Source organism: Boleophthalmus pectinirostris, unplaced genomic scaffold, assembly GCF_026225935.1.
Source record: "Boleophthalmus pectinirostris isolate CB_2022bp ecotype Guang Dong unplaced genomic scaffold, ASM2622593v1 HiC_scaffold_15, whole genome shotgun sequence".
NCBI lineage: Eukaryota > Metazoa > Chordata > Actinopteri > Gobiiformes > Gobiidae > Boleophthalmus > Boleophthalmus pectinirostris.
In genome coordinates, this window is record NW_026571070.1 from 2925346 (window position 1) to 2950383 (window position 25038).

General features: G+C 41.9%; 1 protein-coding gene across 1 annotated transcript in view; it reads left to right on the plus strand.

Annotated features, from left to right (window-relative positions):
* Positions 1-25038, plus strand: part of drosha (drosha ribonuclease III) — a 322738-nt gene that overhangs the window by 41920 nt on the left and 255780 nt on the right. The window contains 2 exon segments of the mRNA XM_055151233.1: positions 6213-6382; positions 21872-21996. Coding sequence (XP_055007208.1) covers positions 6213-6382; positions 21872-21996 — 295 coding nt within the window.

Here is a 25038-nt window from a genome sequence, read left to right on the forward strand (position 1 = left end):
TAATCTACATGTCATTCCCCCGGCGTCCACTTGATGGTGCTGTTGCTCTACGGTTCGGCCCCGGTTTGTTTTGACAGCCCGTACCACCCACCTCCTTCCATCAAAAAACGATTTCTCTTGAAGCTGGAGGACTGGGCTCAGACTCGGAGCCTGCAGAGGAGACGCCTGTCCACTCCTGTGTGCTGTTATGATCTGTGACACCTCTCCTCTGCTGTTGTCAAACTCTCCGGGCTTTTTGGTCAGAGCGCGGTCACGATACGGAGATCTCAAACTCCATTTCGATACTCAGGAGCAGGCTTGATATTACTAACAAAAAAACACTCTTTATTTGGACAGTAGAACGTGATTTTTCCACTTTAAACGGTAGTATTTTCTTTTTTTTATTCCCGTGGGCGTAGACTCATCTTTAAAAAACTAAATGTTTGATATTAAAGCTGTGAAATTAATTGAATTTTAATTGCGAAACTCATATAATTAGTTGAAATGCTTTTGTTTTGCGAAATTTTTTATATAAATGAGTATATTTATTGAGTTTTTTTCAATATAGAGATTGTGGAACAGTTGGATGTATAGTTTATTTTGTATACATTTATGTTTTTCTAAGTATATTTTATTAATTTTATGTTTTATACATCGCAAAACTGCTCTAAGGTACAGATTTGTAGCCTATATTTATTTTAATTTTTAAAGTTTTGCGCAAATTATCAATTACAGAGCGTCTTTTTTGAGGAAGAACTGCTGAATAAATGCATCGTGTAGCAAAAAAATAATAGGTTGAATAATGGTGATAATGATTTTTTTTTTTTATTTTTTTACATAATGGAGCAGCCCAAGTCCCAATGACAAGACAGAAATGAAGCTTTCCTGAATGTGTTTGGAACGATCTGGAGCTGGATCAGAACAAGTTTAAGAGCACAGAGACTAGTATAAACCCATGGACCTGGTTTGGACTTAGTTTAGACCTGGTTTAGACTTGGTTTAGACTTGGTTTAGACTTGGTTTAGACTTGGTTTAGACTTGGTTTAGACCTGGTTGTAGACTGGTTTAGACTTGGTTTAGACTTGGTTTAGACTTGGTTTAGACCAGTTTTCGACTTAGTTTGGACCTGGTTAGACTTGGTTTAGACCTGGGTTAGACTTTTAGACTGGGTTGGTTTAGACTTGTTTAGTTTAGACTGGTTTTGACCTGGTTTAGACTTTAGTTTGGACCTGGTTTAGACTTGGTTAGACCTGGTTTAGACCTGGTTTAGACCTGGTTTGGTCCCAGTTTAGACCTGGTTTAGACTTGGTTTAGACTTGGTTTAGACTTGGTTTAGACTTGGTTTAGACTTGGTTTAGACTTGGTTTAGACCTGGTTTGGACCTGGTTTAGACCTGGTTTAGACCTGGTTTAGACCTGGTTTAGACCTGGTTTAGACCTGGTTTGGACCTAGTTTAGACCTGGTTTAGACCTGGTTTAGACTTGGTTTAGACTTGGTTTAGACTTGGTTTAGACCTGGTTTGGACCTGGTTTAGACCTGGTTTGGACCTGGTTTGGACCTGGTTTGGACCTGGTTTGGACCTGGTTTGGACCTGGACCATTGAGGGATCACACAGATATAAAGCCACATGGGAATAGAAAAGAAATTACCATGATTTAAAGGTTCCACATTACGCAAAATTGACTCTTGTGACCTTTAAGTCGTGTTCTAATCCTCAAAAACAGACCTGGAGTTGTGTTTTGTTTCATTCACATGTTTGATTAATTCTTTATTATTAGTCTGTTTACATCTCTAAAGCTCAAAATGCTCTGTTCCACCTTGTGATGTCATGAAGCGATAGATTTCAACTCCCTTTTTACTAGGGGTGTAATGGTTCATGTGTTTCTGTACGGGACGTTGGGGTCGGTGCAGGTTTGTGCACGAGTGAATTCGCGCAATTTTGTGTGTGTTTACATTCCTCCAATACATGTGCAGCTACACGGAGACTCGGCTCTTTAATATTTACAAGGGAACTCGTCCGTGATTGTGGCAGCGCTTTTATAGTTAGAGCGACCACCTTCACAACAACTGCCCCCGACTTGACAACGTCCCTCCAAACCCACGCAAAACTATGATCGTCGCGCCGCAGTTCTCACTTTCACCATTCGCCGGCACCGAATCTTCGCTCCACCCTCCTTCCCCACATGCCCGCGACCTCTGAGCCTAGAGAAAGTTTATTTTCACCCACTGGGGACGTTTTACCTGCAGCAGATCTGCACTTACAGCAGACAATGTGGACAAATTTGTTTTTTTTTCTGGCCAAAAATCTGAAGATTGAGTAAAAGTTCATGCTGGAACTGTTTTGTTTACCGTTTACAAGGAATTTATTTTTTATAATATTTCATACATTTGTTGCTTATTTAAGAATATTTTATGTAACTTATTAGTTTTACCAAGCAGCACTTTGCATTTATTTAATTTTCCCTTTTGTATAATGTCAAAACAAATTGTTGGTTTAGGGTCCGGTCAAGTGGTAACAGAGGAAACGGGCAGATTTTTTGACATTCAAATGTCTCTTATTCAGAAACTAGAGCAGGAGTGTCAAACTCCTTTTGGACTGGGGGCCATATCGAACCTACTTTGATCCCAAAGGGGCCAGATCAGAAAACTCATAGCATATATACCCCAAAAATAGCAATAAGTTCAAATATTTGTGCAGAGAAACACAAATCTATTACAGAAATCTTTTTTTAATTGATGAACTCTTTGCATGCAATTTCAACACAATGTTTTAACATTAACTTGTTTGCAAATTGGAACAAGTCCATTTTTTTTTTGGAAAATCCTGCACTTGGCTCCACTTTTCTCATTTTTGGACATTTTTCTGATGAGGGTGTCACGGTCAACAGTCAAAACGATCGTCCTTTAAGAGCGTTTGGAAAGAGACAAGTCTTCATTTGTGTGCTGCTCTGGTGGGAGGGGCCACGTACAGAGACGCTGGAGACGCTGGTATGCTAAGCGGTGCAGAAAATTACCAATATTTTAATAGAATATATTAATTAAAAATATTTTAGTAGAAAATCAGCCGAGGGCCAGATTAAAGGTCTTGGAGGGCCGGATCTGGTCCCCAGGCCTTATGTTTGACACCTGTGCTCTAGAGGGACTATTGAAATAAGTAAAGTATCAGAATGTAGGAAAGAGTTACACTCCAACAGGGTCAAGTTAAACCTGTGAGATTCTTTCAAGTTGTTGACAAAAAATTAAAAAACTCATGTCGGTAACGGAGGGAATGAAATATGCAGCACTTTTTGGGCAATAAATCCAAACAGTGATAACTCTTGGTTCTCACTTACATATCCTTAACAAACTGGTTTGAATATTTGCTTCATATAGTTTTCTACCATATGGTACAAGATTAGGTTGAAAAACCTCTTACTTTTTGACTCATGAGATTTTTTATTAAGAAAGGTCATGGTAACGGAGGGAAAAGTAACGGAGGGAAAATTGTACAAACAAGTAGAAGGTGCAGGATTTTACATCATTTGTCAGTTTTTTCTTCTGAAAACTTTAATATTTCTTCAAAATGAAAAACTATTTCTATAAAATATGTCAGTCCTTCCAAGCAAATTTTTATCATTTTAAATACATTTTTTTTGAAAAATCCTGTACCTTCATCAACAGTTCAAAGATGGAATAACACAAGATATGATGAAATACATCCATTTATTTACATGATTTTCAGGTCTTTTGAAATTTGGGAAATAATTTTTGTTCCATGTTTCATACATGGTCTGTTTAAAAACATATGGAACTTTAGAACCAAAAATGGTACAGAAAAAAGGTCAACAGTTTCATAAACTAGAGTACATATGTATCTGTTCAATACATTTTTATATCAGATGCATTAACTTCAATTTTTGGCCTTGTTGTTTACTTCTGCTTGACCGAGGCCCTTTAATAAAAACACAATGAACAACAAGCATTTTTTTTCCCAAAATGAACCGAACCTGTACTGAACTGTGATTTTTGCACCGCTACACCCCTAATTTTTATCTTTTAGTTCAGTCGAGATCAGCAATTCCAGGCCTGAAATCATTCAAATGATTCTAGTGAAGGTGTGTGGAGTTTTCCTGTATTTCCGTATGACATCACAAGGTGGAACAACATGTTTTCTATTTGAGAGAAGAACTCACCTTAAATCTACAGGGTTTTTGTGTTAAACATGTGTGAATGAAACAAAATAAAACACAACTCCAGGTCTGTTTGTGACGAGAAAACAACATTATACAATCATTTAAAAAGCATTAAATGGGCCCATTATATGTTGAAAATCACATTCTTTGGAAATAGTTTGAAATTTGAGTATCATGACGGTTATTTTGTGAATTTTTGTTAACCAGAATAACCTTGCATTTCTCACCTGCTCATAGACAGACACCGCATTCAAAACTCGACGTTGGTTTTGCTTTCAGACCAAGGATCCAGCCAAATGGAGCTTTGTTAAGGCTCCAATGGAAGTAATTTCTCCAATAATAATAGTTTAATTTCTCGAACTGGCGCCGCTAAAACTGAGACTTTTGTGTTTTAAATCAATTATCGCCACGGTGAAAAGCTTTTGTTCCTTTTAAACGGGTCCACTTTACCCCACTGTTGATGGCTCGGCTCGAATTGTGCTTTGTAAAATACACTCCAAGATTTCAGCATAATGAACTTTCAATGCGGCGTCCAGTTTCTACATTTTTTCTTTTGATTGGGAAAAAGTAACGAGCTCTTATTCAACACAATGCACCTTATCCAGATTAAATTCAATTCTTAAATTCATTGTACCTGATTTTTACTGTGTCTAAAATGACCTACTTCTGTCTTTTTTTTATATTTTAAACAGTTTGCCGTGGTCTAGAGTTTTTCCTCACTTATCTAACACATTCAGAGTGTCCGAATCATTCACAGAGATGAGTTTATAAGAGCTTTTCACAACAACAACAAAACCAGAGTGGAGTTTTGCAGTGGTGATAAAGCAACAGCAACTAGAATTCTAACAATATCAATAAAACAAGAAAATAAATTATAATTCGATGCAGTCATTACACAAGAGACTTATTTTGACCTCAAGAGCTGCTTATACCATTTATCTGTACACAGAGACAGTAACAGTGGTTAGAGCTGTTGTGTCCTTAGGCAAGACACTTGACCCACATTGCTTATGTCTGAATGAACACTTGAGTGTTGGTCAGAGGGGCCAGTGTTACCACCACTATTCATACTTCATAAGAACATAAGAACTTTGTTCTTGTTCTCGAGGTGATAAAAATGAGAACAAAGTTCGTTTGGGCTCTGACGTTTCATACTTCAGAAGATGTTCTTCTGTCGAACTGCCCCGCCCCCTCGCTCTGCCGTCATTCTTTTTCAGGTGACCTGCCTTTTAGCTTTCGCAAACTGGTCTTGGAGATTACTCCGAACTTTTCTACACTGATTTTCGTCCAAGCCTAGAATGTCCACGACCTCCCTCTATGAATTTCGTTATTTATTTGGCGTCTTTATCGTCATTGAGCGTCGTGTTGTACAGATGTTTGTATTTTCTCACCATTTCCTCCAGCTGTGACTCAAAACCATCCTTTTTTTTTTTTTTTTTTTTTTTTGCTCAGCGTCGACGAGGAAGCAGATAAACCACACCCACATAAATAACCAATCAGAGTAAAGATGTGGGACGGCGCTGCCAAACTGCCAAACAGAATTTTCCTGAGCTGAGGAGTTGAGAACAAACCACAAGAACTGCCCACAGGAACTGGGTGAACAAAATGACATCATTTTTGTTCAGCCAGCTCGTGGTGCAAGAACAAAGTTCTTATGTTCTCATGAAGTATGAATAGACCTTCAGTGAAGCGCTCAGGCTCTGACAAGTCTGTAAAGCACAAAGCCTTATTATTATCAGTATATATGAAGTAATAATGGAATAATACAGTGATATTTTGTAGGTTTTATAATGTGATGTTTTGTGATTTTACTGTTTTGTATTAATTGCGTTGCTGCCACGTCTCTCTAGAAAAAGAAATTCTGAATCTCAATGGGACCTCCTGGTTAAATAAACATAAAAAAAACAAAAATTAGTACACAGACTTTTAATATCTGTATCAGCAGAAGATCAGTTATTGGCCACAACCGCCTGTCAAATATCGGATATCGGCTGAAAAACCATCCATACCAGACCCGCTCTTATCTTCCACGGTCTGTAAACGTCTGTGTGTGTGTTTCAGACGGGGGTAAGGAGGTTCTGTCCATGCACCAGGTTCTTCTGTACGTCCTCCGCAGCAGTAAAGCTCTGGTCCCGGCGGAGGAGATCGCGGACATGCTTCAGTGGGAGGAGCTGGAGTGGCAGAAGTACGCCGAGGAGTGTAAAGGCATGATCGTCACCAACCCGGGCATGGTGAGACAAAAACACACGAGAATATGAGTTAGACATCTGTTCATCTGCTTTAAAGTTATTGTACAGGTTCCCAGGGTCATGGAAATCCTGGAAAAGTCATGGGATTTTAGTATGTCTTTCGCTCATTAAACTATTCTGATTTTTTTCTGTATGTCTGAGCGTTTTGAACGTTAAAAAACTATAATCCCAAACCATAAAGTGAGTGGAAAGAGTTAAGATTTGAGATTTAGCCCTAAAAAAATCTGATCACATGTTGGAAAATTCACCTGGTCATGAAAAAGTTTTGAAATTTTGTCAGTGAAAAAAAGTGGGAACCCTGGATTGTTATTGTTCAAGACTGCAATTTTATTTTTATATAGTTCAATTTGTTAACAATTTAAAATAACTTCTCCAGTATTTGTTAAACTCTGGTCCTCGAGCTCCTTCTCCTCCTTTGTGAATTAATAATTTATCCACTTTTTGTTTGGGATCGGCTCCACAAACTTATTAATCATCATAATTTTACGTCTGAAAGCCTTTTTCAGCTGACAACACTCACGTCTTTCTGGTTGGATAATGGCGCCACTTTCTAAAGCTGTTGTAAAAAAAAAAAAAAAAACATTACTGCACTGGTTCAGTTTTTTTTTTTTTTTTTTTTCCAGCTCCGATACAGATTTCGATACCAGTACCAGACTGAAAACAGACTTTATTTTCGTAAAAACAAAGGTAATACATGACAAAATGTGTTACGCAGCTGTTATATCTCTCAAGTAACAACAGAAATACTTGGTTTTAAAAGTAGGAGTGAGACTTGATTAAAAAAAACCTGATTAGTTAACAGTAATTAAACACGTAACAATATTTGCCACAAAAGCAACATTTATTTTATGTAAATATAAATGAATTTTAGTGGATGACTTAACCCTAACCAGGACTAAACCAGGACTAAACCAGGACTAAACCAGGTCTAAACCAGGACTAAACAAGGACTAAATCAGGTCTAAAACCAGGCCTAAACCAGGATTAAACCAGGTCTAAACCAGGACTAAACCAGGACTAAACCAGGACTAAACCAGGTCTAAACCAGGTCTAAACCAGGACTAAACCAGGACTAAAACCAGGACTAAACCAGGTCTAAACCAGGACTAAACCAGGACTAAACCAAGGACTAAACCAGGACCAGGTCTAAACCAGGACTAAACCAGGACTAAACCAGGTCTAAACCAGGACTAAACCAGGTCTAAAACCAGGAAACCAGGACTTAAACCAGGACTAAACCAGGACTCTAAACCAGGTCTAAACCAGGTCTAAACCAGGACTAAACCAGGACTAAACCAGGACTAAACCAGGACTAAACCAGGACTAAACCAGGACTAAACCAGGACTAAACCAGGACTAAACCAGGACTAAACCAGGACTAAACCAGGACTAAGATGTCAAAATCGAACATTTTAGGACAAAACCTCTGACGTCTAAAGGTTTAAAACATTGTGAGACTTTCTGGTCCCACTACGACATCACTTCAAAAATCCAAATTGCAAACGCTTTTCTTTATTTCTATCTTCCTGGAGACCAAACCAGACCAAGAATGAATGTTTCTCTTGGTATTTTTGGGCTATAAAACCATCTGTAACACAATATATAGAACATTTCTCCATTTATAAGCCTAAACCTCCATAAAAATCATAATTTAAAGAGTTTTATTTAGTCCTTTCAGTCTGTTATTTGAGGACTGGCCTGCCGTTGGGGCTCCACATACACTCTGACTTGGTGGTAGAAAAACACGACTAATTAATATCATTTTCATTAAACCGGATCTGTGGTCAGAACAGTCAGACAAATCACAGCTAATCACAATAATTACTTTTAGCACCAATTTGTCTTTAATTAGTGAATAAAGCACCGGGATCTCGGTTACACGTTACAGCCGGACCCACAAAAGACCGTTCCCCGCAACTTTGATTTAATTCGGTCTGATTATACAAATGTAGTCCGGGATAATTGGCTCCAGTCATTATAAGAATCCACATTGTTTCGCTCAACCAAAAGATAATTGATAATAATAATTTGAACATTTTAACGAGGTCCTAAATGGTCAATATTCACAGCACGTTTGATTAATATCAGATTCGCCGCGTGGCTTCGAGGGGTCCGCCACCTGCTCTTCTCCACGGAGAATATAATAAAAAAAAAAAGATTCAGTGATATATCGCGATTCCTGTTTCGATTCAAAATGCGTACAAAAAATTCATAAGTTCCATTTACTGTTTTCATGATTTTAAACTGAGTCAAATGTTGTTCTCAAATCAAAGTTTTCAGAAATATTTGTGTACATATTTGTCTGTAGCCGAGCGTAAAATAAATATTCGTAAACGCTCAAATGAGTCCAGTCAAAAATAAAATGTGTTGTGTGTATTTTATCCGTCAGAATACGAATTGAAAAGTATCGACATCGTATCACAATCATGACATTAAAATGTACGATTGCGCTTTTTTGAGTACGAGTAAGAAATCACAGATGTGACTTTACTAGTTCTGTTTTAGTCCTAGTTCAGTCCTGGGATCCGTCGTGGTTTAGTCCTGGTTTAGTCCTGGTTTAGTCCTGGTTTAGTCCTGGTTTAGTCCTGGTTCAGTCTGTGTGTGGCGCAAAAGTCCAGCATCCTGATCGATGTTTCTTCATGTTTCTGTTCAATAAATAATACAAGTCAAAAATATGTCATCACTAAACCAGGACTAAACCAGGACTAAACCAGGTCTAAACCAGGTCTAAACCAGGTCTAAACCAGGACTAAACCAGGTCTAAACCAGGACTAAACAGGTCTAAACCAGGACTAAACCAGGACTAAACCAGGTCTAAACCAGGTCTAAACCAGACTAAACCAGGACTAAACCAGGACTAAACCAGGACTAAACCAGGACTAAACTAAACAGGACTAAACCAGGACTAAACCAGGTCTAAACCAGGACTAAACCAGGACTAAACCAGGACTAACTAAACCAGGACTAAAACCAGGACTAAACCAGGTCTAACCAGGTCTAAACCAGGACTAAACAGGACTAACCAGGACTAAACCAGGTCTAAACCAGGACAGGACTAAACCAGGACTAAACCAGGACTAAACAGGACTAAACAGGACTAAACAGGACTAAACCAGGACTATAACAGGACTAAACCAGGACTATACTAAACAGGACTAAACCAGGACTAAACAGGTCTAAACCAGGACTAACCAGGACTAAACAGGACTAAACAGGACTATAACAGGTCTAAACCAGGACTATAACAGGACTAAACCAGGACTATAACAGGACTAAAACCAGGACTATAACAGACTAAACCAGGACTTTAACAGGACTAAACCAGGACTTTAACAGGTCTAAACCAGGACTATAACAGGACTAAACCAGGACTAAACCAGGTCTAAAACCAGGACTAAACCAGGACTATAACAGGACTAAACCAGGACTATAACAGGACTAAACCAGGACTAAACCGAGTCTAAACACTTGCTTTAGTTCTCAACCAAGACCAAAGAGCTAAAAGAAAAAAATGCAGCTTTTTTTATTTTTTTTTTTTTTTTATCACATTTGGTCTGTGACTGTCTCCAAGAAATCAGTAAAATTTCAGAACTATTGTGTAATGGATGTTCCAAAACTCAAATTGTGCTGAAGATACAACGTGAAAAGAATTATTTTACATTACACTGGACCTTTAAGACCAGTTTAACCCTCGTTGAACACCTGTACTGCTGTTTTTTAACTCTTTTACGGCCCAGTGATGCGCTCGTTTCTTCATCTGACAACTCCAGGTCTGTTTTTGAGGAAGTAACATCATTATAACACGACTTAAAGCTCACAAGAGTCAATTTTGTGTAATATAGGATCTTTAAATCCATGATTAGTCGGCTGGCGAGGATGTTTTGCCGCTTAAATAATGACATCCTTTGCGATTTTTCAATTATATCCATTGAAATCCCGCGCTAAAGTAATGAAACCCCCCGTGTCAGGTAGTCAGGTGAGTATTCTCGGTAACATTATAATTACACAGGTTTGATTGACAGCCGCGGCGCCGTCAGTTCAGCCGGGCGACGCTTTGATTGGCAGAGTAATATGGAACTTCCTCATCGAAATTCAATGCTATTATCCACCTACACGCGTGTCACTACGGTCGTCCGGCTCAATACCTCATCCCGCCCACGCGCTCGGGCCCGGCCAATCGGAACGCTCGCCCGCCGTGACCTTTAGCGCGGCCCCCGAGTCGTCGCCTTCGCCCGAACACTGGCACGTTTAAAACGGGACACGCTGGTTTATCCGGACGCTGGGACAGGACGCTCCACTCTGAATACATTTGGTCAAAGATGATTGTCCTTGGAGGGAAACAGGTGAAGGTGGAGAAGGCGGCGATACTGGACTGAAAACAGGTCTAAACCAGGACTGAAACAGGACTAAAACAGGTCTAAACCAGGACTGAAACAGGACTAAAACAGGTCTAAAACCAGGACCGAAACGGGACTAAACCAGGACTAAACCAAGACTAAAACAGGACTAAAACAAGACCAAACCAGGACTAAAACAAGACCAAACCAGGACTAAAACAAGACCAAACCAGGACTAAAACAAGACCAAACCAGGACTAAAACAAGACCAAACCAGGATTAAAACAAGGCGAAACCAGGACTAAACCAGGACCAAAACAGGTCTAAACTAGGACTGAACCAGGACTGCACCAGGATTAAGCCAGGACTAAAACAGGACTAAAACAGGACTAAACCAAGACCGAAACCAAGACCGAAACCAAGACCGAAACCAAGACCGAAACCAAGACCGAAACCAAGACCGAAACCAAGACCGAAACCAAGACCGAAACAGGACTGAACCAGGACTGAAACAGGACCAAAACAGGATTGAGCCAGGACTAAACCAGGACTAAACCAAGACTAAACCAGGACCAAAACAGGTCTAAACCAGGACTGAACCAGGACCAAAACAGGATTAAACCAAGACCAAAGTAGGACTAAAACTGGACTAAAACGGCTCCGAAACCGGACCAGGACTGAGACCAGGGCTTAGACTGGTACCGTACTTGGACTGAGGTCGGGACCAGACCAGGACTAGGACTGGGACTAGAGCGCTGACTAGAGGCTCGTCCGCCGTGACCTTTAGCGCGGCCCCCGAGTCGTCGCCTTCGCCCGAACACTGGCACGTTTAAAACGGGACACGCTGGTTTATCCGGACGCTGGGACAGGACGCTCCACTCTGAATACATTTGGTCAAAGATGATTGTCCTTGGAGGGAAACAGGTGAAGGTGGAGAAGACGACGATTATGTCACGGGCGAAACGAAAGAGCGTGGAGGAGGTGAGGGGTGAGGGAGGCTGAGCAAAGGGACCAGGCCACCTTCTTCTGTCCAATCCATGAGTTTAAAAATAATGAAAAAATAATTATTAGGAGCCTTGAATCAGTGTATCATTCATTTTTCAAAATAAAACCAAAAAACTACTATTTTCTTCATTATTTGTCTCCAAAACCAAAATGAAAAAACAGATAATTTTTCTTTCTTTTTTTTTTTTTTTTTCCATTTTTCAATTTAAACTGCAATAACAGGACTGAACCAGGACCAAAACAAGACTAAAATAAGACTAAAACAGGACTAAAACAAGACTAAAACAAGACTAAAACAGGACTAAAACAAGACTAAAACAAGACTAAAACAGGACTAAAACAAGACTAAAACAAGACCAAACCGAGACCAAACCAGACTAAAACAGGACTAAAACAAGACCAAACCGAGACCAAACCAGGACTAAAACAGGACTAAAACGAGACCAAACCGAGACCAAACCAGGACTAAAACAGGACTAAAACAGGACTAAAACAAGACTAAAACACGACTAAAACTAGACTAAAACGAGACCAAACCGAGACCAAACCGAGACTAAAACGGGACTAAAACAAGACCAAACTGAGACCAAACCAGGACTAAAACAGGACTAAAACAGGACTAAAACAAGACCAAACCAGGACTAAAACAGGACTAAAACAAGACCAAACCAGGACTAAAACAGGACTAAGCCAGGACTAAAAAAGGACTAAAACAGCTCTGAAACTAGACCAGGACTGAGACCAGGGCTTAGACTGGGACCGTACTAGGACTGAGGTCACCAGACCGTGATTGAGACCGTGATTGAGACCGGGACCAGACCAGGACTAGGACTGGGACTAGAGCGCTGACTAGAGGCTTGCCCTCCGTGACCTTTAGCGCGGCCCCCGAGTCGTCGCCTTCGCCCGAACAGTCGCACGTTTAAAACGGGACACGCTGGTTTATCCGGACGCTGGGACAGGACGCTCCACTCTGAATACATTTGGTCAAAGATGATTGTCCTTGGAGGGAAACAGGTGAAGGTGGAGAAGACGACGATTATGTCACGGGCGAAACGAAAGAGCGTGGAGGAGGTGAGGGGTGAGGGAGGCTGAGCAAAGAGACAAGACCAACCTCCTCTCTCCAGTCCACGGGTTTTAAAATAATTAAAAAAAAAATTAGGAGCATTTAATCCTTGTGTCATTCATTCATTTGTTTTTCAAAATAAAACCAAAATTAAGAAAACCAAAAAAACAACAACAAATAAAACAATTATTTGTCTCCAAAACCAAAATGAAAAAACAGATAATGATTCTTTTTTTTCTTTTTTTTCCCCCCAATTTAAACTGCGATGCCGGACTGAACCAGGACTCAGCCAGGACCGAACCAGGACTAAAACAGGACTGAACCGGGACTCAGCCAGGACCGAACCAGGACTAAAACAGGACTGAACCAGGACTCAGCCAGGACCGAACCAGGACTAAAACAGGACTGAACCGGGACTAAACCGGGATTAAACCGGGATTAAACCAAGAATAAACCAGGACTAAAACAGGTCCGGGACCAGACCAGGACTAGGACTGAGAGAGAGAGAGAGAACTGGAGAAAGAGAAATGTAGAAAGAGAGAGATGGTAAGAGAGAGAGAGATGGAGAGAGAGAGAGAGAGAGAGAGAGAGAGAGAGATGGAGAGAGAGAGAGGAGATAGAGATGGATAGAGATGGAGAGAGAGAGAGAGATGGGGAGAAATGGAGAGAGAAAGAGATGGAGAGAGATATGGAAATGGAGAGAACTAGATGGAGAGCAAGAGAGAGGGAGATGAAGATGGAGAAAGATAAATGGAAAGAGACAGAGATAAAGAGAGACAAATGGAGAAAGAAAGAGATAGACACAGAGAGATAGAGTTATAGAGACAGATATAGAAAAAGAGAGATAAATGGAGAGAGGTGGAAAGTTAGAGAGATGGAGGGATAGAGAGAAAGTGATGGAGAGTTGGAGAGAGAAATAGAGCTAGAGGGATAGAGAGAGAGAGAGACTGACTGACCAAACTATTATCCATCCTGAGAAAAAGTTCATTTTTCAGGATCAACAATGAAACATAAAAATTTCAGATTTATAATAATTTCTAGAGAGACATTGACTGTTGTGCGTCCGATATCTAAACCTCATCTGGTCTTGTTCTCCAAAACTCTTTCTCTCCGTTCTCTCCCTCCTCCGTTGTTTTTTTGTTTTGTTTTTTTCTACCTGTTCTTTTTCCAGCCCTGGCGGTGTGAATCATACGTGTTGTGTTCGCGTCCTCCCCGCTGCGTCGGACTCAAATAAAACCGAGCCGGCCGTGATTATAGCGCACGTATGTTTTTACCCCCCAATCAGCCGCCGCGCTGTAAAAACGTACACCGCCGCGCCAAATGACCGCAATTAGCATGTCGCCGGCGCTTATTGTAAACACGCCAATCTCGCCGGCCAATCACACGCTGATTACGGAGCGGTAAATACCGTTTTGAACCGGCGACGTGACTCAGCTTTTCACCGAGTCTGTGCGGCGAAAGAAGGTTAATGTTGTGAAGGTCGGACGTGTGTGTGTGTGTGTGTGTGTGTGTGTGTGTGTGTGTGTGTGTGTGTGTGTGTGTGTGTGTGTGTGTGTGTGTGTGTGTGTGTCTGTGTGTGTCTGTGTGTGTGTGTGTGTGTGTGTGTCTGTCTGTGTGTCTGTGTCTGTGTGTGTGTCTGTGTCTGTGTGTGTGTGTGTGTGTGTGTCTGTGTGTGTCTGTGTGTGTGTCTGTGTCTGTGTGTGTGTGTGTGTGTGTGTGTGTGTGTGTGTGTGTGTGTGTCTGTGTGTGTGTGTGTGTCTGTGTGTGTGTCTGTGTGTGTGTGTCTGTGTGTGTGTCTGTGTGTGTGTCTGTGTGTGTCTGTGTGTGTCTGTGTGTGTGTGTGTGTGTGTGTGTGTCTGTGTGTGTGTGTGTGTGTGTGTGTGTGTGTGTGTGTGTGTCTGTGTGTGTCTGTGTGTGTGTGTGTGGTGCTGTGTGTGTCTGTGTGTGTCTGTGTGTGTGTGTGTCTGTGTGTGTGTGTGTGTCTGTGTGTGTGTGTGTGTGTGTGTGTGTGTGTGTGTGTGTGTGTGTGTGTGTGTGTGTGTGTGTGTCAGTGTGTGTGTCCACAGAGTCTCACTGGAGATTTAAACACACGTGTGGAAGGGCATCTGGTGTAAAAAGGACCTGTGTGGATGAGAGAGAAGAGATGACAGGAGATGAGAGGATGGAAGGAGAGAGAGATACATAGAGGATGGAGATGGAGAGAGAGAGAGATGGAGAGAGAGAGATGGAGAGAGATGGATAGAGAGAGAGATGAGAGAGAGAGATAAGAGAGAGAGCTGGAGAGAGAGAGAGCTGGAGAGAGAGAGAGCTGGAGAGAGCTGGAGAGAGAGATGGAAGAGAGATGATGGAGAGAGAGAGAGAGAGAGAGAGAGAGCTGGAGAGAGAGAGAGAGAGAGAGAGATGGAGAGAGAGAAAGCTGGAGAGAGAGATGAGAGATAGAGAGATAGATGGAGAAGAGAGATGGAGAGAGCTGGAGAGAGAGATAGGAGAGAGAGAGAGAGAGAGCTGGAGAGAGAGAGAGCTGGAGAGAGAGAGATAGAGAGCTGGAGAGAGAGGGAGATAGAGAGAGAGGAGAGAGAGAGATGAGAGAGAGAGAGAGAGAGAGAGAGAGAGAGAGAGAGAGAGGAGAGAGATGAGAGAGAGAGTGAGAGAGAGATGAGAGAGAGAGAGAGAGAGAGAGATAAGAGAGAGATAAGAGAGAGATGAGAGATAGAAGAGAGATGAGAGAGAGGAGATGGAAGATAAAGAGAGAGGATGGAGAGAGAGAGATGAGAGATGAGAGATGGATATACAGAGAGACAGAGATGGAGAGAAATAGAAAGATAGATGGAGATTTATATACAGAGAGAGATGAAGAGAGAGAGAGAGAGCTTTTTGGTTTTCTTTGTTGCAGTTCGAGTTTCTTCCTTTTTTCTCCAGTCCCTCACAAGTTTCTCTCTCACTCCAAACTTTCTTTCGGCTGAATATTTCACGACTTGCAGTTTGTAATCTGCAGAATCTGACTAACCTGTCGTATCGCCGTGTGATAAAATAAGTTCTTAAAGGTTGTATAGAGGATTTTCCAAGGAACGAGAAATCCAGCGACTGTTTGTCCTTTTTCAAATGTTGCGCATGTGTGAAACCACCTCCCCTCCCCTACAGCTCCTACGTAGAAACGCCTCCTCCCTCCTCCTCCTTACGCCAGAAACAGGTTTGTTTACAGCCGCTGCACATGACTTGTAAACAAACTAACTACAGTGTTGGTTAGTCAAGACGGAGAAGTGAGGAGCGGGGGGCGGGTGCGCGGAGATTCCGTGCCCAGAGAAGTGAGGAGCAGGGGGAAGAGCGGATCGGGCAGCGGGGACAGGAGCAGGAAAGGGGTGCAGAGAAGAGTGCGCGGAGATTCCGTGCGAATGAACTAGCTACAACACGCAGCAGCAGCAAGCGGACTCTTTCTTTGCCTTGAAAATTACGTTTTCAGACATAGGATATCGCTTTCGTGTCCTGAAAAACGTTTGACTAGCTCTTGGAAATAAAGTACGTTTTCATAATAAGCAGGAGTAATTTGTGGACCAGTGCGTCAGTCTTTAGACCCTGCGTCTGCTTCAGTCGCGCCATCGCTGGAATGAATCTATAAGAATCACCTTAGTTTGGCTTCGCTGCTTTTCCCCTTGTCTTCTTCTTTCAGCGACCTCAAAAACGGACTTTCTTTTGCAGCGAACTGCTCCTGGATTCTTGTCGCCATTGCAACAAACTTTGTGTGAACTGCGAGGAAGATATAGGTCAAAAAAAGCCGCTAAGAACTGTTGCGTTGGTGGAGTAAACAGCGTCTGTGCATCTTGCGTCTGTGGACTGTGTGACAGTCGTACGTAAACCACGTACCGGCGGCGCAGGCAAGTCAGTTACACTAGAAACGTAGGGAGTTTGATTGACAGCCTGTCAGCTCACAGATAACGAGGCAGTGTCGTTATCTATTGGCAAATGTTTAGCCCCACCACGTCCAGAGTTGATGAATTTTTATTCTCTTTTTTTTGGTCATCATAATTACAAGGCTCCTGCATCTATAATCTATCACTGACAATTTGAAACAAAAAAAAAATCCTCCATACAACCTTTAAGCTAAAGTAACAATAGTGAGGGGGGATACGTCTTACCCGTGTGTGTAAATAACGAGAAGAAACGGCTCAAACTTCAGTCGCCGGACATCCACTCATACCTGACCCATACACCTGTCCCCGCCCCCGAGAGAGTCTGAAATCTGCACGTGAAATTATATATTTTAATGTATAAGTCACACCTGAGTATAAGTCGCAGGAAACGGCCAAACCAGGAAAAAAATGCCACTTTTAATCCAAAAAACTCCGGTAATCTTGCAACCCCATTGAAGAAGAACTCTCATTATCTTATTAATTAATTTTTTTTACAGATTGTCCTCTTTCTTGCAGGCACAGATTCGCAGCAGGCTCTTTCTTTCCTCCGTAGTGATGATTTTAAACTTGGCTGGTGACCTCTGCCTTTCCAAAATAACTAGTCTGTATTCAGGAGGAGAGCCCCGTGTCAAGGTTAGCCATCTGTAGCAGTTTATCGGGCCTTATGGTTCAGTGTTTTCACACAGAGACAAACCCCCAAAGAGACACGCGCCGGGGAACGTACCGGACACATGCCACCGTCACGCTGATAAAAGCTACAACTATTTATCGCCCAACAAAGAGGGAAGGGATGCGTGAAGAATTACAATTAAATACAGAAGTTTCAAGTTTGAGCGTGAAAACTTAACTTGGATGGAGTTTTGAAAAGGACTTAAACCTCACGGGAGTTCGGAATGAAACTTTTGCTTAAGTCGTGTTATAATGTTTTTACCTCCTTAAAAAACAGAGCTGGACTTGTGTTTTGTTTCATTCACACGTGTTTCAGTAATTCTTTATTATTAATCTGTCTATGTCAAACGGGACTAAAACGGGACTAAAACAAGAATAAACCAAGACTAAAATGGGACTAAAACAGGACTAATCAGGTCCGGGACTAGACCAGGACTAGGACTGAGAGAGAGAGAACTGGAGAAAGACAAATGTAGAAAGAGAGACAGATGGTGAAAGAGAGGGAGCGATAGCGATGGAGAGAGATGGAGAAAGTGAGAGAGAGAGAGGGAGAGATAAAGAGAGAGATAGAGAGACACAGAGAGAGTTATAGAGCCAGATAGAGAGAAAGAGAGATAGATGGAGAGAGGTGGAAAGTTGGAGAGATAGAGGGGGATAGAGAGACAAATAGAGATAGAGGGATAGAGAGAGACTGACTGACCAAACTATTATCCATCCTGAGAAAAAGTTCATTTTTCAGGATCAACAATGAAACATAAAAATTTTAGTTTATAGAGAGATTTATAATAATTTTTAAAGAGACATTGAACGAATTTTGCTTAAGTCGTGTTATAATGTTTTTACCGCCTTAAAAACAGAGCTGGACTTGTGTTTTGTTTCATTCACACGTGTTTGAGTAATTCTTTATTATTAATCTGTCTACGTCAAGTTCAAAACATGCTCTGTTCCACCTTGTGATGTCATGAAGTGGTAGTTTTATAGTGAACAGCTCCTTTTCAGAGCTGGGTATCATTTAGAAGTCAGAGATACGATACAGACCTCGATTCAGTGAGCTTTCAGTTCGATATGATATTTCAAATCCATTCGATATACTTCAATAAAAAATGAAGGTTAAATCATGGTTTTGACACTAAAAGTCGTCTTTTAGTGTTTTTCACTTCTTGTGCCAAGTTCAAATGAAACACAAACATTTTAGATTTAGATTTATTTGTGGTCATTGTATGAAATACAACAAAACTTCGACAGAGCAAATCTGTAGCAGTAAAAATGAACAAATATAGACACATCCTCACATCCATACCGATAAAAAAAAATAAAAAAATAAAATACATTATTGCACTGAGTCCCTTCATGCCTTTTATCTGTGCCCCTGGAGCACGTCCACCTCTCGTGGGTAGAAGCTGTAGCTCAGCCTGTTTGTGCGTGTGAGGGGAGTTTGAAGCCTTCCTGAGGGGAGAGAACAGAAGAGGCAGTTCCCAGGGTGTGTGGGCTCCTGCAGAATGTTGGAGACGTGAAGAGAAGATGGTGGCCAGGTTCAGGAGTGTGGAGCCCACCACCCTCTAAGCTGTTCTCTCCACTCGCTGAGAACAGCTGAAAAAAATCATCAAAACAGTGAAAATGTCAAATGTGTCGCATAAGCGAGTTTCCTGGATGTCCCAGTATTTTAGTGGAGTATTTTAAAAGACATGCTACATTCACTAAACTGAGAGTTTCAGCTGCTTCCCTCTGGTCAGAGGCTTTTAGTCCCAAGATCTAGAATGTTTTAAAAGGAGCTTTATTCCAGCTGCTATCATACTTATGAATAAATTGTAATCTATTTATCTATCAATTTTAGTACCATATTTTCCGGGTCATTAGACGTGCTCGCCCCGACTTCGACTTCAGTAAACTACAAAGCCACACCACCCACAGAACACACAAACACACACAGAGCAGACAGCGACCGCACAGAGAAACACGCCCACAGACACTCATCACTCCACGCCGACGAGGAACGGAACGGAGGAACGAACCGAAAAAGCGAGCGCGATGTGCCGCTTCTAGACACGACTGAACAACTGAGTCACTGCGAACACGCCGACAATCCGTTGGTCCCAGACACACCCTCCCTACACGCCACAACTGAACAAAGCCCAGAGTCACCGTGAACGAACAAACAAACAAAACCACTCACCCATCACACTGTTGGGTTTCCTTTAAAGTCCCACGTGGTTTATTTGTGAAAAAGTTCAAAAATAGACCATTTAATAATGACAGTGCGCCTTATAATCCAGAGCGACTAATAGTGCGGAAAATACAGTATGTTGTCTTGGAAAAATGTGTTTTTATATATGTAATATTTATTTGGACTTTTTTCAAGCGTGATGGATGAATTTAACTAATTGTTTATGGAACAAACCATTCTGCGCTGGAGCAATTGTAAAACTGTATTTTGTTATTGTGTTTTTAAATGTGTTTATTGTTCATAATGTGGATGAATGAAATGTGAAATGTGGGACCAGCCTCTCAAATCTGCAAAAACAAATTTACCTACGGGTACAAGTAAAGTGACCAAACCTAACCTTCCTCTAAGCAAGCAACAAAACTGTAAAATATACAAAAAAATACTCTTGGTAATATATCGATACAGCAGCCTACGATATCGATACTGTATCATCACATTAAACAATACGATATTACGATATTTCAATATTTTTGCACACCTCTACTCCTTTTACCTTTTAGTTCAATAGAAATCGGAAATTTCAGAGTTGACCACATCCAAATGATTCTAGTGAAGGTGTGTGGAGTTTAAAAACACAGTGGAGCACTTTCTGTATTACCACCTGATGACATCACAAGGTCGAACAGAGTGTTTTCAGTTCAGTTGAGAGAAGAACTCAAAACCTAAAAATGTACAGGGTTTGTGTGTTAAAGCTGTTTTTTTTCTGGTGGAGGTTCTGTCACATACAAACGCTTTTCTTCATGGAGATGTTATTGCTTCGTCGGACCAAACCGGGCCGAGTTCCAGGTGAGATCTGCGGAGAGGCGCCCCCGCTCACAGTCAGAACGCCTGTTTTTCTAGGTATTTCTGAGCTGTAAAACCTGCACCTGTAATTGAATACGCGAAAAGTTACACGTGCGAATGAAACAAAACACAACTCCGGGTCTGTTTTTTTTTTTGACGCAGAAACAACATTATAACTCGGAAAAATCGCGTCGCACGTGCTCTTTAAACGGTAAAACGGTCCGCTCGGAGAGGTCAGGAGTCTAACCCACAACCTTGCGTTTTATTCTCCGTTTTGACAATAGCGTACTGGAGACCATTACTGAAGTCGGGGTCAAAACGGCTTTATTTTAATGGTCGGAAAGGCCGTCGCGGTTCAACTTGGAGCCTTGTTATCTGGTTCAGGATTTCCAACGGCTTTTACCAGTTTAAAGTGGGATCACACACACTCACACACACACACACACACACACTCTGCTGCCTTTATATTTCAAAGCGCTTTAACGAGTATAGCACGTTTTTTTTAATCTAATTGACTTCAGCGATGCCTACGTTTTGACCTTACTGAGTGACGGACAGGATGTAATGGTGGAAATTATGTTTTATTTAAAGTCTGTAACTGATTTTATTTAATTTTTTACTGTTTTTAATCAGTTTGCAGCGGTCCAAAGTTCTTCCTCACTCCGTTTATGCATTCAGAGCATCATAATTACTCGCCACGATGAGTTTATAAGAGCTTCACGCAAGGAAGAAACCACAGTGCAGCTTGATTTTATATTCATATGTTGATATATTCATGTATAGGCGAGTTTCAGCTGTTGTTATTAAAAGCCCGTGTTGCATGCTGGGAAATATTTTGGTCGGAGACAAGAAACACGGTAGCGTCAAACACAGTGCGTAACCTCGCGTATTTATCCCTGATAATGGTAAATTCCTGCTGCATTATCGGATGCACAAATAGAAGCACGGAAGAAGGAAAATGTCTTTTTCGTATTCTGAGTGAAAAGAACCACTAACGGAGAATTAAAAGGTTTTCAAACATCCGCAGAGCAAACGTAGAAGATCCTAACAAACCGTGGACTCCAACAAGTTCAACAACACATCGAGACTCTTGGAGGTTTTCATCTTTTCTGCTGTGAATGGCCCAGGAGTTTCCACCAAGTCATTGTGGATATCGCCCAAGTGAATATTTGTCCAGGTAGTTGGTGATTCTGACCAGAAATTTGGTTTGGTCCTTTTGTCGGGGTTGAAAAGGGTGATTTGGCTCCGTCGATGCTTATGACCAATTTCTGGTCAAATGGTCTTGTGTCCTCTGCCGTTAGAGTGGATAAATAACCGGGATCAATACCCTTTACGTGCTTTCTCGCTCCGTCCGTCATGTTGAATTAGTGTTTCTTGCCGCTGACCAAAATAAATGAAACTCTCCTCTTCAAACACAGATCAGAAAGTAACGTAACATGGGCTTTTATTGTAAACGTTCTGTTGTGTTTTGGTGTTTGACAGAAGCCGAGCTCGGTGCGGATCGACCAGTTGGACAGAGAACAGTTTAACCCCGAGGTCATCACCTTCCCCATCATCGTCCACTTTGGGATCAGACCTGCTCAACTCAGCTACGCAGGAGACCCGCAGTAAGAACAGACACAAACACTAATACAGTAAACCCCCAGTAAGATCATATTCACAATCATATTTACAATCATTTACATAAGCAGATAATATGAAATGACCAAACCTAAGTCTGTTCCATCACAGCAAAAAGTGGAGTTAAAATTGACTCTCACAGAATCAATTTTAACATTTTCTCAGAGTTTATATGAGTCCAATCTGTTCTAGAGTTAATTTAACATTTTTACATCATGTTAATGAAGTAACACTGGACCAAAGTTCCTGAAAGCGAGGGTGCGATGGGGCGGGGTAGAAAGCGAGGGTGCGGGGCAGAAAGCGAGGGTGCGGGGCAGAAAGTGAGGGTGCGATGGGGCGGGGTAGAAAGCGAGGGTGCGATGGGGCGGGGCAGAAAGCAAGGGGGGCGATGGGGCGGGTAGAAAGCGAGGGCGATGGGGCGGGGTAGAAAGCGAGGGTGCGAGGGGCGGGGCAGAAAGCAAGGGTGCGAGGGTGCGGGGCAGAAAATGGAGGGGGGCGGGGCAGAAAGCGAGGGTGCGATGGGGCAGGGTAGAAAGTGAGGGTGCGATGGGGCAGGGTAGAAAGTGAGGGTGCGATGGGGCGGGGGCAGAAAGCGATGGGCGGGGCAGAAAGCGAGGGTGCGATGGGGCAGGGTAGAAAGTGAGGGTGCGATGGGGCAGGGTAGAAAGTGAGGGTGCGATGGCAGAAAGCGAGGGGGCAGGCAGAAAAGCGAGGGTGCGATGGGCAGGGTAGAAAGCGAGGGTGCGATGGGGCAGGGTAGAAAGTGAGGGTGCGATGGGGCAGGGTAGAAAGTGAGGGTGCGATGGCAGAAAGCGAGGGGCGATGGGGCGAATGAAAGCGAGGGTGCGATGGGGCGGGGCAGAAAGCGAGGGTGCGATGGGGCGGGGCAAAAATCGAGTGGACGGTGTCTTTGGAGACATGGCCCCTCACAATAAGAATGAATGTTTTTTAAGGTATTTTTGAGCAAGTAAAAACATACTACACAATCTTAGAACATCCGTAGAAACAAGCAACCCAAAAAGTTACGCAGTGCATCTTTAGACATTAGTGCGTCTTTATTAGGAATTGAAAAAGTCTCTAAACTTCTTATTGCTTTTGAATGGACGGAGCTGGCGTCTGTAACGGTACCATCACAATATTAAACAGCCTCGTCTCTCCTCCTCGTGTATTTCCCCGTTGTCTTCGCATTTGTCCTGGGTCCCATTGACTTTCTCCGTATCCGTGTTGGAGCTCGGAGGACACTTGTTTATCGCCACAATCGAACAATAGACGCGGAAAAAAATACAAATAAAACGGCAGAATAAACGAGCCTGACATTTGAACATGCGTCGTCACGGGTCCCAGGTTTGCGCGGCGAGCTTTGTTTAGCGCCTCGTGAATAGTAATGCGAAGCAACGCCGCGCCATCGGGGGATACTGTAATGTGTGGATGCATAATTAGAAAAGCCGGGGATGAGAGCGGAGTCATCTGCTTCGGTCTCCGAGGCCCGAGCACAATAATCACAACAGAAATCAGGCGTCGATCAAAGTCCTGCCCGGATACTCGCGCGAAGGATGGAAATAAGACGAGGCAAAGCAAGTTAAGCTTATTTGTATAAAGACTAGGACCTGACCGATATGGATTTTTTTGTGGTTGATATTAGGGATGGGCATTCGATTACATTTTATTAACGACCGATTATCGATCATTAACGTTTTTATATTAAAATGATCATCATTATTATTACTATCTGCACTAATCTGCATAAATAAATTCAACTTTACAATATATAAACCATAAACACTCTAGAGCCACATCAGCCCGTTTGACATTATAATGTGTTTAATGCAGATTTGCGCAAGTCTCACAGAAACGAAACTTAAAACCACATGGCTAATTTGCATAAATTAACCAAAGAAAAAATCTGCTCTTGTGTCGCTGATGTGGTTCAACTTCTGTCGGACTAAAGGACATGACTCAGTGGAATACAGGTTAGTGTGACCATATTTGCGTTTGTCAAAACCAGGACACCGTACGAGGGGTGGGAGGTGGGGACTCGTCATCGACTTTGAGCGACTCTCACCTTTTTAATGTTTTTAATGCACGGCCTCCCACTTGTCTCGACCGCGATGGAAAGCGGGGAATTTCTTGTACAAGTCATCGTTAAATGCACATTTGTGCTTCGTCATGTTGCAGACTGTTTGCATCTGTTTGCGTCTCGCTCCTTCTGAGTTACAGACGCTACGAGAGACGCTCAGTTTAATGGCCCAGTGAAAGGTAACGAAAACCTGAACATTTGCATCACTTTATAAAAAAAAAAAAAACCCGGACAGCCAGGACAAGACGTGGAAAACAGACATGTCCGGGGGAAACGGACATTTGGTCACCCTACGCTACGCACAACGACCTACATTCAGTTTGTCAATTAAAAATTAAAGTAATCAACGAAATTCTAAATGATCAATTATTGATTAATTGGCTAATCATGCCCATCCCTAGTCGATATACCGATTAACTGGGAGTTGGATATATTTAGTGATGTAAAAATTCACTGTAAATCTTGAACTTATTATAAAACTTAGGTCTGGCTCTATTGGATTTTAAATTGGGTTTATTTAGGCGACATTTATTGTTATTCTGCTTCTTTACGTCATATTTAAAGACGGTAGGTCGACCTAATGGTATTTTTGCATCACATTACAACCAATAAAGAAAGTAAACTACCATTGTTAGCCTTTAGTGGTAATTCTTTGTGCGCTACGGAAATTAATCATACAATTCACACTATTCACTATTCATTTACATATCAATGCAGGTCCAGTTACGCATATACAGCCACTAGAGTCACTTTACATGAGGACAATGTCAGAGAAAACAGGCGGTTTAAGTGTGGGAGCTCACAGCAGCTAATCACTAACCAATGAGAAAGAACAAGCTCCAAAACCGACACATTTGCAACACTCAGCGCTCATACAGACACCTCTCAGATCACAAGTCTTCACAAATAAGTGTCCTTTTAATCCAGACTCAAAACAGTCATCCATAAAAAG